The sequence below is a fragment of the Morone saxatilis genome, unplaced genomic scaffold (genome assembly GCF_004916995.1).
Source record: "Morone saxatilis isolate NCDOM2014 unplaced genomic scaffold, NCSU_SB_2.0 Contig21, whole genome shotgun sequence".
NCBI lineage: Eukaryota > Metazoa > Chordata > Actinopteri > Moronidae > Morone > Morone saxatilis.
In genome coordinates, this window is record NW_023339774.1 from 2698361 (window position 1) to 2710187 (window position 11827).

Here is an 11827-nt window from a genome sequence, read left to right on the forward strand (position 1 = left end):
CTGCTGCTGCTCCTCCTCCTCTTCCTCTTCCTCTTCCTCTTCCTCTTCCTCCTGCTGCTCCTCCTGCTCCTCTTGCTCCTCCTCCTCCTGCTCCTCTTCCTCCTCCTCCTGCTGCTCCTCCTCCTCCTCTTCCTCTTCTTCCTCTTCTTCCTCTTCTTCCTCTTCTTCCTCTTCTTCTTCCTCCTCTTCCTCTTCCTTAAATTACAGTTGAATAAGGGTGTAACTGCTTGGGATTTTTGAGGGATAAAATGTCTGAAAATGTATAGAATCCCTGCTATAAACTATACTGTATTATGATCAAATATATTTAACAATAATGCAGACACAATGCAATACAATTGCCAGTGTTGGCAAAGTGGTCAATTGCATCTGTGTCAAAATGTAGTCTTGAAGACCTTACTAGTTTAGTGTGTATTGTTCTCACATGGTGCATATTTCTAAATTAATTTGTGAGACTGCAGAAGTTTTGCTTTGAGACGCACAATCACGTTGTTTGGGATCTCCAAGTGCTGGGGGTTAACCAGGGTTAACACTTCTAAATCAACGAGAACCACCACAAGACACTTATGTTTATTTGTCTGTCTGTCTTTCTGCCAGGCTGTCTGTCTAACCTTCCACCAAATGCGAAGAAGATCTCCAACTCATACGAGGAGCGCCGTAAACAAGCCACCGCCATCGTGCTGTTGGGGGTCATCGGGGCTGAGTTTGGCGCTGAGATTGAACCTCCAAAGGGTGCAGCACGGGCTCGAACCGGCGGACAGGCGCCTGAGGGCTTCGGACTGACGAGCGGAGGGTCTTCCAACTACTCGCTGGCCAGGCACACATGTAAGTGCAGAGATAACCCACTCATTGCCATTTACTTGATATCAACAAATAATGTCATAATTCCAATGTGATCAGTAAGTCCAGATATCTGAGTTTACAGTCTGAGAAGTAAGAGTGATAATTCAAGAAGATCACAATGTACAATTTTGCGGTAGAGGGTAAATGTTGAAAACAGGGACTTTAAAAAGTTGACACTGTGCGTGGTGCTGCACTTAATTTTCTTTCTTTGTGATTCTTTATATTTCTATAATCTTGTTTCTGAATTGTATCCACAATAATGGAGATACAGAAAAAACCTTCTTGTCCAGCTTTTGGTTTCTAAACACTGACTCAAGCTCCCTTCGAGTGGGCTCCTCTCCCCAATCAGTAATGAGGGCCTGGACAGTTTGATTTGATTGATTCCTCAATGTTCTTTTTTAGCCACATTAGGAGTGTGGCTGTAGGGATGGTAGAGTCAGTTGGTGCATCACTTTGGTCCAGACTTTCCTCCAGCACCACCTTGAGGTTGAGTTTGGGTTTGTGTAAAATAGCTCAACCACTTTTGGATGAATTAAAAATGAATTTTGGTACAAATATTCAAGGTCCCCAGCTAATGAATCCAAATAACTTATGTGGTCCCCTGACCTCTTGACCAGTCTTTTGGTTTGTGACCAAATACCTGCAAAAAAATTACATTCATCATCAACTTCAGCTGCCAGCTAGTGTTTAGTGCTATTTAGTAAATGTAGCTAAACTAAGATCAGACGTTACGTTAAACGTTACTTTTCAATGTCAGCATTGCCATTGTGAGCATGTTAGCATTTAGTGCAAAGCACCGCTGTGCCTAAGTACAGTCTCACAGAACTGCTAACGTGGTTGTAGACTCTTAGTTTTGTTAGAATAATGTTTTTATGGCAGTTACTGTTGTTGTGTTTGTCGTAGTCTTACTTGTTGTGAAGTGATGTCTAATCTCCTGTACCAATCATTGACAACTCCTCATACCAAAATGTTTAGTGGTTCCTGTTTTGGTCCGGAATCATGGTCTTTCCAAACTCACAACTACACAACTGACAAAGTAGAAACTTCAGTGTCGGATTAGAGGTGAGGGGAGAGATGGGATTGATTTTCACCCACCAAGCTTGACACCTTAAGGAGCTTGGCACTGACTTTCACACACACTCACATACACACACACACATTCACTGAGCCCAGGCTGTGCCACGCTGTGCCTGCAGCGTTGGACCTTGGTGGGCATCAAACCTGCACTAAGCAGAGCTGCTCTTCCATCCCGCTGCTCCTGAGCTCTGATTGGCTGCCTCTGGGGGCGTCCGCCCAGCGACAGAGCCTGTGCTCTCACTGATAGGCTGTGGAGCGTGATGCTGCTTAGTTGGACCTGTACACAGTAGTCAGCTCACCTGTGTGGACTCACTGGACACATACACAGAAACCCCAGAAAACCCCCAACCCCAAGCCCATGTCATCAGATGAAAACAACTCAAGGTTTAATTGATCCCCTTGAGTAGAGCTCCACCCTTTTAAAACCTTTCACTGACCCCTCAGGCTGGGTGTCATTTGGACACTGTGATACCATATGATACTTTTTTCACTAAACTGGGTAAACCAAACTTCTGAGAGTCATCAGTGTCTAATGCAGTCATACTAGAACTCTGCCTAGATAAAATACAATAAAAAAAGTTGGAAAAATTCTTAATTAAGATAAAGTTAAAAGGACAAAGATCCAACAATGGACAAATTCACCACTGTTCTCACCCAAAAAGCAACAGGCCTCATGCAAGAAAATTTCTGTATTCTCATCCTAAGCCTCTTGATATTTACCGTGAGGCCTGCTCTTACATGTGCCCCAAGTCAAACAGCAAACTCTGTGAACTGCACAACCTTGCCGTAAAGTGCTTTTTTCATCATGAGTAGGTTTTATATAAGGTTACCTGTTCTGCTCACTTTGTGGGTAAGTTTCATTCATATAAGTGTCACAAGAGTAAGAATAACTTCACACTTTGAAGCTTGAAGCCCTGCAGTCAGAAACAAGCATATGAAAGCGTAGCAGCAGCAGTGTCAGTATAAGGGGATTTGAAATATAGAGAACATCTTATTACAGCTGTCAACGTGGTGTCATCACAGAGTCGTACAGTGACATAAATAAAGAGGGAATGGTTTGACATGACATTACATGCTTGAGCAAAGCAGTCTGGGACTAGACTAGGGTCAAGAGGATGTGACGTGTCAGATGGAGGAGAGAATACATTCATCAGATTTCAGGTATAGAGGATGTTTACCTGGACAGTGACCTGTATACTATATTTGACAAGTAACTACTGAATTTAAGTATTATCATACCAACATACCAAAATGGTAGAAAAATATAAATCAGGTCAATTTGCCATATCCTACCCTGCCATTCTCAACCAGGCATGATTTTTTTTTTACATGGTCTTCTAAGGAAACTGAAAAGGCGAAATACAATAGCAGATCATCCCTTGGATCATTATGAGAACAATCATGAGTAATTTCACTCTGATGGTTGAACGTATTCATTCGAACTGGAGTACACAGACAAGGAGCTGAATCAAATGGAAGAGGAAAAACAAAAAGGAATGAAGGCAGAGGCAGAAAGGCAACAGAGCTGTCCCGAAACTATGGCTAGTTTCTGTGTTTACTTTTGGTTAGACTCAGAGACTCAGTGTTTAAAATGATTTATGTAAGAATCATGTTTATTTGGAGGCTTGCACAACTTGGCCCCATATATCACATTTTGCGAGAGTCCATATTTCCCGAAAACCCTACAGCAGAGATGGTGAGTGCAAAGTTAGCATGAGTCACAATAGCCATGTTTCCAACATATTTGAAGAGCATTTTGAAGTATTGCATCACAAAAGTTTGATGGAAATAGCAAAATTAAAAAAAAACATCGAACTTCAAAAAACAGTTAATGCTCTCAATGGGACTTTTTCTGAATAAGTTGTGACTGTTTCCATGATAGCCCCACACATGTGGGATGTGACGGAACCTTCCTCACATTATTACATGAAACATATAGAAATGATACAGATTATCTCAATGAACAAACTCCTAATCATATAACACATTTACATTTTTCTCTGCCGATTTACTTGAAATTCGGTTATATTTTGCAATACATTTGGGAAACACAGCAAATGGCAAAACCGGGTTGAAAAATTTCCATAATTTCCCTTTGGGGGTATGTGATGACCCAGGTCATGTTACAAAAAAGCAGTATAGGTTCAATATAGGAATGAACAAAAGTCTTATGTCAAAGTCACACACTTTGTTACCTATCTATCTACCTCTTCTCCTTACTTAGATTTTGAGGGTGTAATGTCATGCCACGCCTGCTTTTATTCCTTACAGACAATAATTCCTAATTCACATGGCCTCTAGACGTCCTTGTCACTTTAACCTAAACATAATTCATATTTAGCCATTAGAACATCGACTGATGCTGTTGTTTTTCTTGGAGGACAATTTCTACTAACTGAACCAAACTAAAAACCGCAGGGCAACCTACTCCTTTAACTGACCTCACAGAGAGACTGAACCCTTTAAAACATGTAATTACTTCTTAAAAAGCTGAAGCAGACAATTGCAGATTAATGTAAAAAGCATGTGGTGGAGGCAGTTTGTATGCTTTCTGCTCTGTTTCTTTCTCATGTGCTTTGCTAGTTTTAGTCCTGCATCTTCCACCATTTTATCTTTCTTTTCCTTTCTCTCTGTCCTTTTTCCAGCTCTCATTCAGTCTGTTGTTTTTCTCCCTCCTTCTAATCTCCATCTCCCCCTCTCCTCTCTCTGTTATGAAATTGAAAGATGGATTGGTGTTGTTGGCATACAGCGCTGTGTGTGTGATGAATGAGAGCTGTCCACCCAGAGAGAGGGAGGGTACAGTAGTCTATACAGCACAGTATAGATTGATGTTTTCATATGGCGAGGTGGGAAATGTAGGGAAGATGGAGGGGGAGATTGAGCTTAAGGAAAGGAGGAGGGAAGGGAGGAAGGAATGAAGGACAGATGATGACAGAGGGAAGGGGGGATCTGGTTGGACAGGGTAACAGAGACAAACTGTACATCAGTGTACCATCTCTGGACAATAACGCTCATAGTAAATGTCAAAATACCTCGAGTCCCTACTGAGGCCCATTCACTGTGAACGGTGGCATTTTAAAACATTCATGAGAGCTGATTGGAGTTTCATTTTGTATTATAGAAAATTGAACAGGGTCAGTATGTGAGATGAACTTGAAGGGTTTAAGCTATCATAAAGTGCATTTCTATCCACATTTTTTAAGAAAGCTTTCTGTGTGGAAGAGTTACATTTATATATCTGAATAAAAGCTCGATTACAGGTTTTTGCCACTCTTTCTCCCACTTATTCAAACCGCCAATCCTGTGATCAGTGGACTTCCTTCTGAGCCACAGTCTTCCCCATGGTGGAACGTGAAAAAACAAAGACCTATGTACCCACGAGACATGAAATAGTAGGGTAAACACAGGTGTTTTCAGTGATACTAATTAAGGTTCTGTTCTATTCAGGTCAAAGAAAGTCAGGGTGCTGCTATTGTTCATGTTGGAAAGGCTCTGCGACACTATATGGAGCAGAACCTTAAACATTATCATTGGAAAAACCCTGTTTACCCCACTATTTGATGTCAAAACGGCTGTTGTGAAAAGGGTATTTTGCCACAGTAGCCAAATATTGGTGTTAACATCCATTAACAAAATCATTTTTTAAATAATTTAATGATTCTAACTTCTTGAACATTTTAGCATTAGCCGCATCTTGGTCATTGGCTAGCAAAACGTGAGGAAATTAGCACGGCAAAAGTAATTTGCATGCCTTCCCAAAGTACTGGAAGCTAGGTGACGTACAGACTACTTGGAGGGCTAGTTGGCGATCTAACCGCTAATATGCTAGTTAACCACGAACATGCTGGTGCTAGAGAGGACAGTAGCAAACTAGTCAGCTTGCTGGCTGCCAGTTAGTGATGGATTGTTACACAGTTTGAATCTTGCTCTGACCAATTACAGCACTAATGGTTAACAGCCATCTTTAATTGCATGTATGCAGTGGTTGTTGACAAAATGCTCTTATTATTTGAGAATTTGTATCACATACTGTATGTATATGGCACAGCGTTCCCTTTTTCTCACTCAAACTGGCTCCCATTATTTCTCTTTTTGTATTCTTTTTTTTTCTATCTCTCCTTTTTCTCGGCAGCCAGTCTGATCCGGCTCTCATCCACTAACCAAGTCCCCAACATTGATTTACCTTCACCTCTCATTTACGCTCAAACAGAGGAAGAGAAGGAGAAGGTGGGATGCAGGGCAGGTGGAGGAAAGAAAGTAGAAAGCCTGTTAGTGGTCGACTCGGCCTGGTAAACTTTAGACGTCACCAATCTGTCACTATTTCACACTCTCTACTTCCCTCCCTCCTTTATTCCTCCCTACTTCCTTCCTTTCTCACTCCCTCCCTCCTCCTCCTCCTCCCCCTGCTCTAATCACCCTCTCTGTGTTAATGTGACATGTTTACTACTCTAACCAACAGCTCATTATGGCCAGCTGAGGCTTTGTCAATAGCTATTGGTTCATTTGGGTTCGGGCCTGCCTTTAAATAAAGATGTCCGGCGTAAGAAATGGACCTGAGTCCAGACCTCTGTCACTTTCTGCTCACAAACTTGAAGGGAGGGGCTGTAAATTTGAATCTCACTCCGGCCAATTACAGCACTGATTGTTAATGGCCATCTTTAATTGTCCAGAAAAATAAATAAATAGAGGCTTCTAAATGCAAATGTGTCTGTCAGATTAAACCTCCATCAATTTCATTATAAACACCACCCCCTTCTCACACACACACACACACACACACCTGCCCACCCACAGTCACTGTCACTGTCACTGCTCACAGCGTGAACTTTGACCTCATGACCCCTGAGGCCCGTTCTGTGTTGGGAGGGGTCCGCTAGTTCACTGTGTGGCGAGCACGTACACACATATTAACAATGTCAGAGGTTTGAATTTGAATAGTGACCTTCTGCCCCATGACCCATAAATCATAATGCCCCCCTTCTCCATCCTCCCACACAGTCACCTACCAAGTTTATTTATTGATTATCAGCTTATATGAAACTAATGCTAAGTTGATTTCCTCTTAGGAGGATAGTAATGTTTGCAAATGGCAGTCAATACTTTCTGACTTTCTGTCCCTGCCTCGGCTGTGGCTCTCAACCCCAAGCCCGTGACTCCTAAAAACACACATTTTTTTAAATGACTTTTTTCATATTTTTTCATATTTCCTTTTATATGGAGCAATAATTGAAAGGTCCAGTTGTGTTGAATTTATCAGCATCTAGCGGTGAAATTATAGGTTGCAACCAACTGAACAGCCTAGAGCCAGTGTTTCTGTGGCAGGCAGAAACTTTGCAGCTGCACCAAACATGCACCCTGTCAGTATTGAATTAAGACACAATTTAGGATATTTATGATCATCGGGTATTAAACAGAATCTATCCGAATCAGGTTGAAAAAGCATAAAGCAATAGTATAACTGAGAGTATAATTGATTTCTGTCAGGGGTCTTGACAGAATGTTTGTAATAATCACTAACTGGAGGTCAAAGTTCATCACTGCTGATATTTATGTCCACTGTTTGTATGTATATTGATGTATGAAACAAAAACATTGATTGATTTTAGCTCTTACATCTTTGCTCACATCATGTCGTTCACCAGCTGAGGGGCAAAGTTCAGCACCCTATCACTGATTCAGTCACAGCAAGCTAAGAGCACACCTATTCTGCATGTTTGACTCCAACAGACATAAAATAACTGCTAACAAACGTTAGCGTCGATGTCCATCTCTTACAGTCTATGTCGCCCATAACTATGTAGCATAACGATGCTAACACAATTAATGCTCTAACTGTCGCTGCCGGTATACATTATAACAGTCGTACCCTGCTATGCTAACATGGTTAGCCTCTAGCTATATCTTTCATAGCCCCATACATAGGCTGTGTGTGTGTGGATATAAACCAATAAAGAAGGGGGTTTGCCATTTAAGGCGGGCTGATGATGAAATGCCAGGAGATCCAGAAGATGAGATTAGCTGTGTGTGTCTGGAGACTGCAGGACCTTTAGATCCACCACATGATTATAAATACTTAAAGTAAATGATCTGTTTTATATTATATGTTTCTTCATATTATGACTGTTTAGCCTTTACATTTCAAGCGAAAATGCAATCAACTGTATTGATTTCTGAGTGGACAGACAGTAGAAGAAGCAAAAGGCCTTCCTGATGCTAATGTATTGTCTGTGAGAGAAATTTAGGAAGGAAATTATAAGCCACAGAAGCAATGAGAGATTCATATGGTTTTCCAAACGTTTTTCAAAACCAGATATGTAGTCTGCCTCTCTACATCTCAATTTTACTCTGACTTTATCTTTTTGAAGCGCTTTGAAAAGATTCTGCTAAAAGCTCTGGACCTCAGGCTTGAGTGGGTGAGACAGGCAGACAGAAAGGGTGCATGTGTGTATGCGTTTGGGGGAGGGGGGTGTTATTGAGGGATGGCGATATTTTCTAGAGTCTTAATGGTCAGTCTGTCCCCACAGAGACTGGCTCAAATGTCAGGTCAGCTATGAGGTGACCCCCATCCTCCATCCTGCTCGCTGTCTTTATCCTCTGTGTGTGTGTATATGTGTGTGTGTATGTGTGTGCGCGCCTTACACAAAATTTAAATCGTTTTTACCCAAACCTCATTTGAAACATTAGGGTTTATTAGTTTTTGGTCATAAAAAGATCCCCTTGTTCCCATGTTTCAGATGGCGCTCTACAGTAACAGTGAAGTCCTGTAGAACTCATATGGTCATGGGTCGTCAACCAGAGTCTGTTTAAATGCTTTAAGGTGTCGAAAATGCAAATGAGCTGGTGCATTCACATTGATATTGGTGTTGAATGTGCACTGTCCCCCGTAATAAAATCAATAAGGATTTAGAAATTGAACAGGCAGATTTTTAGCAAAAATCTAAACAATGTGAATTAAGAGGCATCACGGTGGCTGATACAGCTGCACTGTCAGTTTTAAATGTATCTAAATGCCTTCATCACATTTTAATTCTGTTGTGTCCTAATATTATTAACGTCTGCAACAATAGGAGAGAAAGAAATTCTGAAATAAGAGCTGATTAAGTTGTAGCATTGATGGAGGTTCGACCTCCACATCGAGCTCCTGTCATTTTCAGATACCCCCTCCCCCCGACTGTATTGTACTTTACTCTGATTTTACCGTTTCTACTGTTTTGCAGGTAAAGCACTGACCTTCCTGCTGCTGCAGCCTCCCAGCCCCAAACTGCCTCCCCACAGCACCATCCGCCGCACCGCCATCGATTTGATTGGCCGAGGCTTCACCGTCTGGGAGCCGTACATGGACGTGTCGGCGGTGCTCATGGGACTGCTTGAGCTCTGTGCTGACGCCGAGAAGCAGCTGGCCAAGTGAGTCCACGGGCGCACACACACACTAACATACAAAGTCAAATAATATATGTTAGGAATTTAGCTTTTTAGCTACTTTTTCCAAGAAATACCATATGTCTACATGTCCACATGCCTGCTATATGTTAAAATTCAGTCATTAATTATTGGACCAAATCTAGATGTAAAAGATCTTGAGGAAATGACTTGAGACCTGACTTCGGACTGGTGTGAACAATTGAAGTTCCAGTGTGTAACATTGAGGAGAATCTATGGGCACAAATGGAATATAATATTCATAGGTATGTTTTCATTAGTGTATAATCACCTAATCACCCTGTTTGCTAACCCAACCCCTGGTCTTTTAAGACTTGACTTGGACTTGGCCCCAAAAACCTAAAAAGCAGCTCTGGAAAAACAAAGCTTACATTCAGATTTAAGTGATACAGAACAACATAAAGACACTGTGGTTTAGTCCTCTTTCCTCAGTTGCTGCTCAGGAACTGATTGGTTGATTGATTGTTTCTGTTTGACTGTACAGGCTTCCCTCTCAGATTCCAGAGTACAGACAACAGCCTGCTTCTAGATACGGATGTATGCACATACAGACACACACACACACACACACACACACAGAAACACTCAGGCATTATAGAGCTGCCACACTGAGCTATGGAAGCCAGGTTGTAATGTGATTGCAGGACATTATGATGATGTAACGATGTCTGCGTTGCTCTGACATGTGAGTCCTCTGTCTGTGTGCATGTGTGTCTGTCTGTGTTCATGTGGTATCATGAGCTTTTTTCTCTATTTTGTTTGGTTTTCCCTTACTAGTAGCAGCGCTTAAAGCCCTTTAGAACCCCTCACATATTAATGACCAGTTTACAGGCCAATCGCAGCCCAGACCGGTTTTAACATGTGCAGTATCTTGCTTGTGGTACCTTTAAAATAAAGTAGGCTTGAAGGAACTCACTCAAAAACGCTAAAGGTACTTGTATCTCGACTTGTATCAGTCACTGTAACTGTGACTGCTCATCCATCCCGACTCTCTGAGGTAACCCTGCCAGGAGTTGGTGTTTATCACAGATGTTGACAGCAGCAGAGTCCGCTTCACTTCCATTGACATCACAGCCAGCAGAGAGGAGGTCAAAGGCCCTGGCTGCCTTCATACAGTCGAAGTGGTGGTTGTGGTTGAGTTAATGCAGCGTTTTGTATGAGTGAAGGTCAGAGGTCACAGAGAGAAGGTGATTCAGTGGCATCATCTCGTATGGTACAAAGGACTGTGTGTGTGTCTTCCTCCCTGCTGAAATCTAACTGGCCAACATGAGTTGATCCTATTAAGGCTGAAACTCGAGCTGGGTGAGTCTGGTTAAATGAGTATAGATATGTCTGCTGCTGCTGCTGCTTGTGTGTGTGCTGCTGCTTGTGTGTGTGTGTGTGTGTGTGTGTGTGTGTGTTGAAGAGAAAACAACGCAATTAAATTTTAGTTGAATAAATTTTTAGTGGAATAGAAAGTGAAGAGAACTTGAACAGAAACAAAACTTCTCTCAAAAAATCAAGTTCCATATGGTACACATTTCTGTTAAAAACAGAGTGGAGGTTTTTTTTGGCCAATCATCAGCCCTGATAGACCTTCTGTAATTCCATCTGAAATACTACAACTGTTATGTAAATGATTATGGTAGTAATGTTAAAATGAGGGATTAGTGTAGAAATAGTTGTGAGTGGCTAAATTCAGTCATTAATTGAAAAAAGTGGACAGACTCATTTATTATATATATTGATTAGAGTGGCTTTTTTCAAATTAATTACTTAAGATAGGTAAACATATAGTCTGTAATTTCTGCCACTAGGGAGTCTCTCACATCAACACAATAACAAAATGCATGACCTTTGTTGGAAACATTTGGGATAATGTAAGTACACAATGCAACTACATATAGAACAGAGCTCTGGAACATTAAGACCCAAGCATGGTAGGAATTTTGCACGTTGCACCAATCAACATACTAAAAAAAAAAAATAAAGGTATAAATAAGGTTTAACATGCTTACATTGAATCATTTGAGTGATATATGTGCACACATACTTATCATAGGTCAAAACTTTGCTAAATTTACCAGAAGTTGTACTAAATGAAGGGCCAGTTGGGAGCCGAAAGCACCGACTGTCACAAGCGGAGCCAAATAATCTGCCTCACAAAATAGAGCTGGAACTAACATCAGTTAATCGTAATGATCAGGCAGGAGTCAGAGATGAGTCACGATGATTTTTTTTAGGAAGATACATTCAAATGAAAAGAGAACACAAGTTAATACGTACAGACACAAGAAGGTTAAAGGTGTGTTCAGACGTAACGCAGAGCTTGTTTTAGATGCATCACGAGTGCGCACAGAGTCGATGGGAAGACACCAGTGTGAGCACATAATATCACTGCAGATGGCACAAATTAAGGCCAAGATCTGTCTGCACCAGTTTAAACTCACTTTTCCTGCTTTTTTCACACACATGCACGCACGCACAC

At 41.4% G+C, this 11827-nt stretch overlaps 1 protein-coding gene across 2 annotated transcripts in view; it reads left to right on the top strand.

Moving 5' to 3' along the window:
• LOC118332366 (WD repeat-containing protein 7) overlaps positions 1-11827 on the top strand; it is a 141759-nt gene that overhangs the window by 103917 nt on the left and 26015 nt on the right. For both annotated transcript variants that reach the window (XM_035667609.1, XM_035667610.1), the window contains exons 23-24: positions 598-825; positions 9138-9324. In XM_035667609.1, coding sequence (XP_035523502.1) covers positions 598-825; positions 9138-9324 — 415 coding nt within the window. The remainder of the gene's footprint in view (positions 1-597; positions 826-9137; positions 9325-11827) is intronic.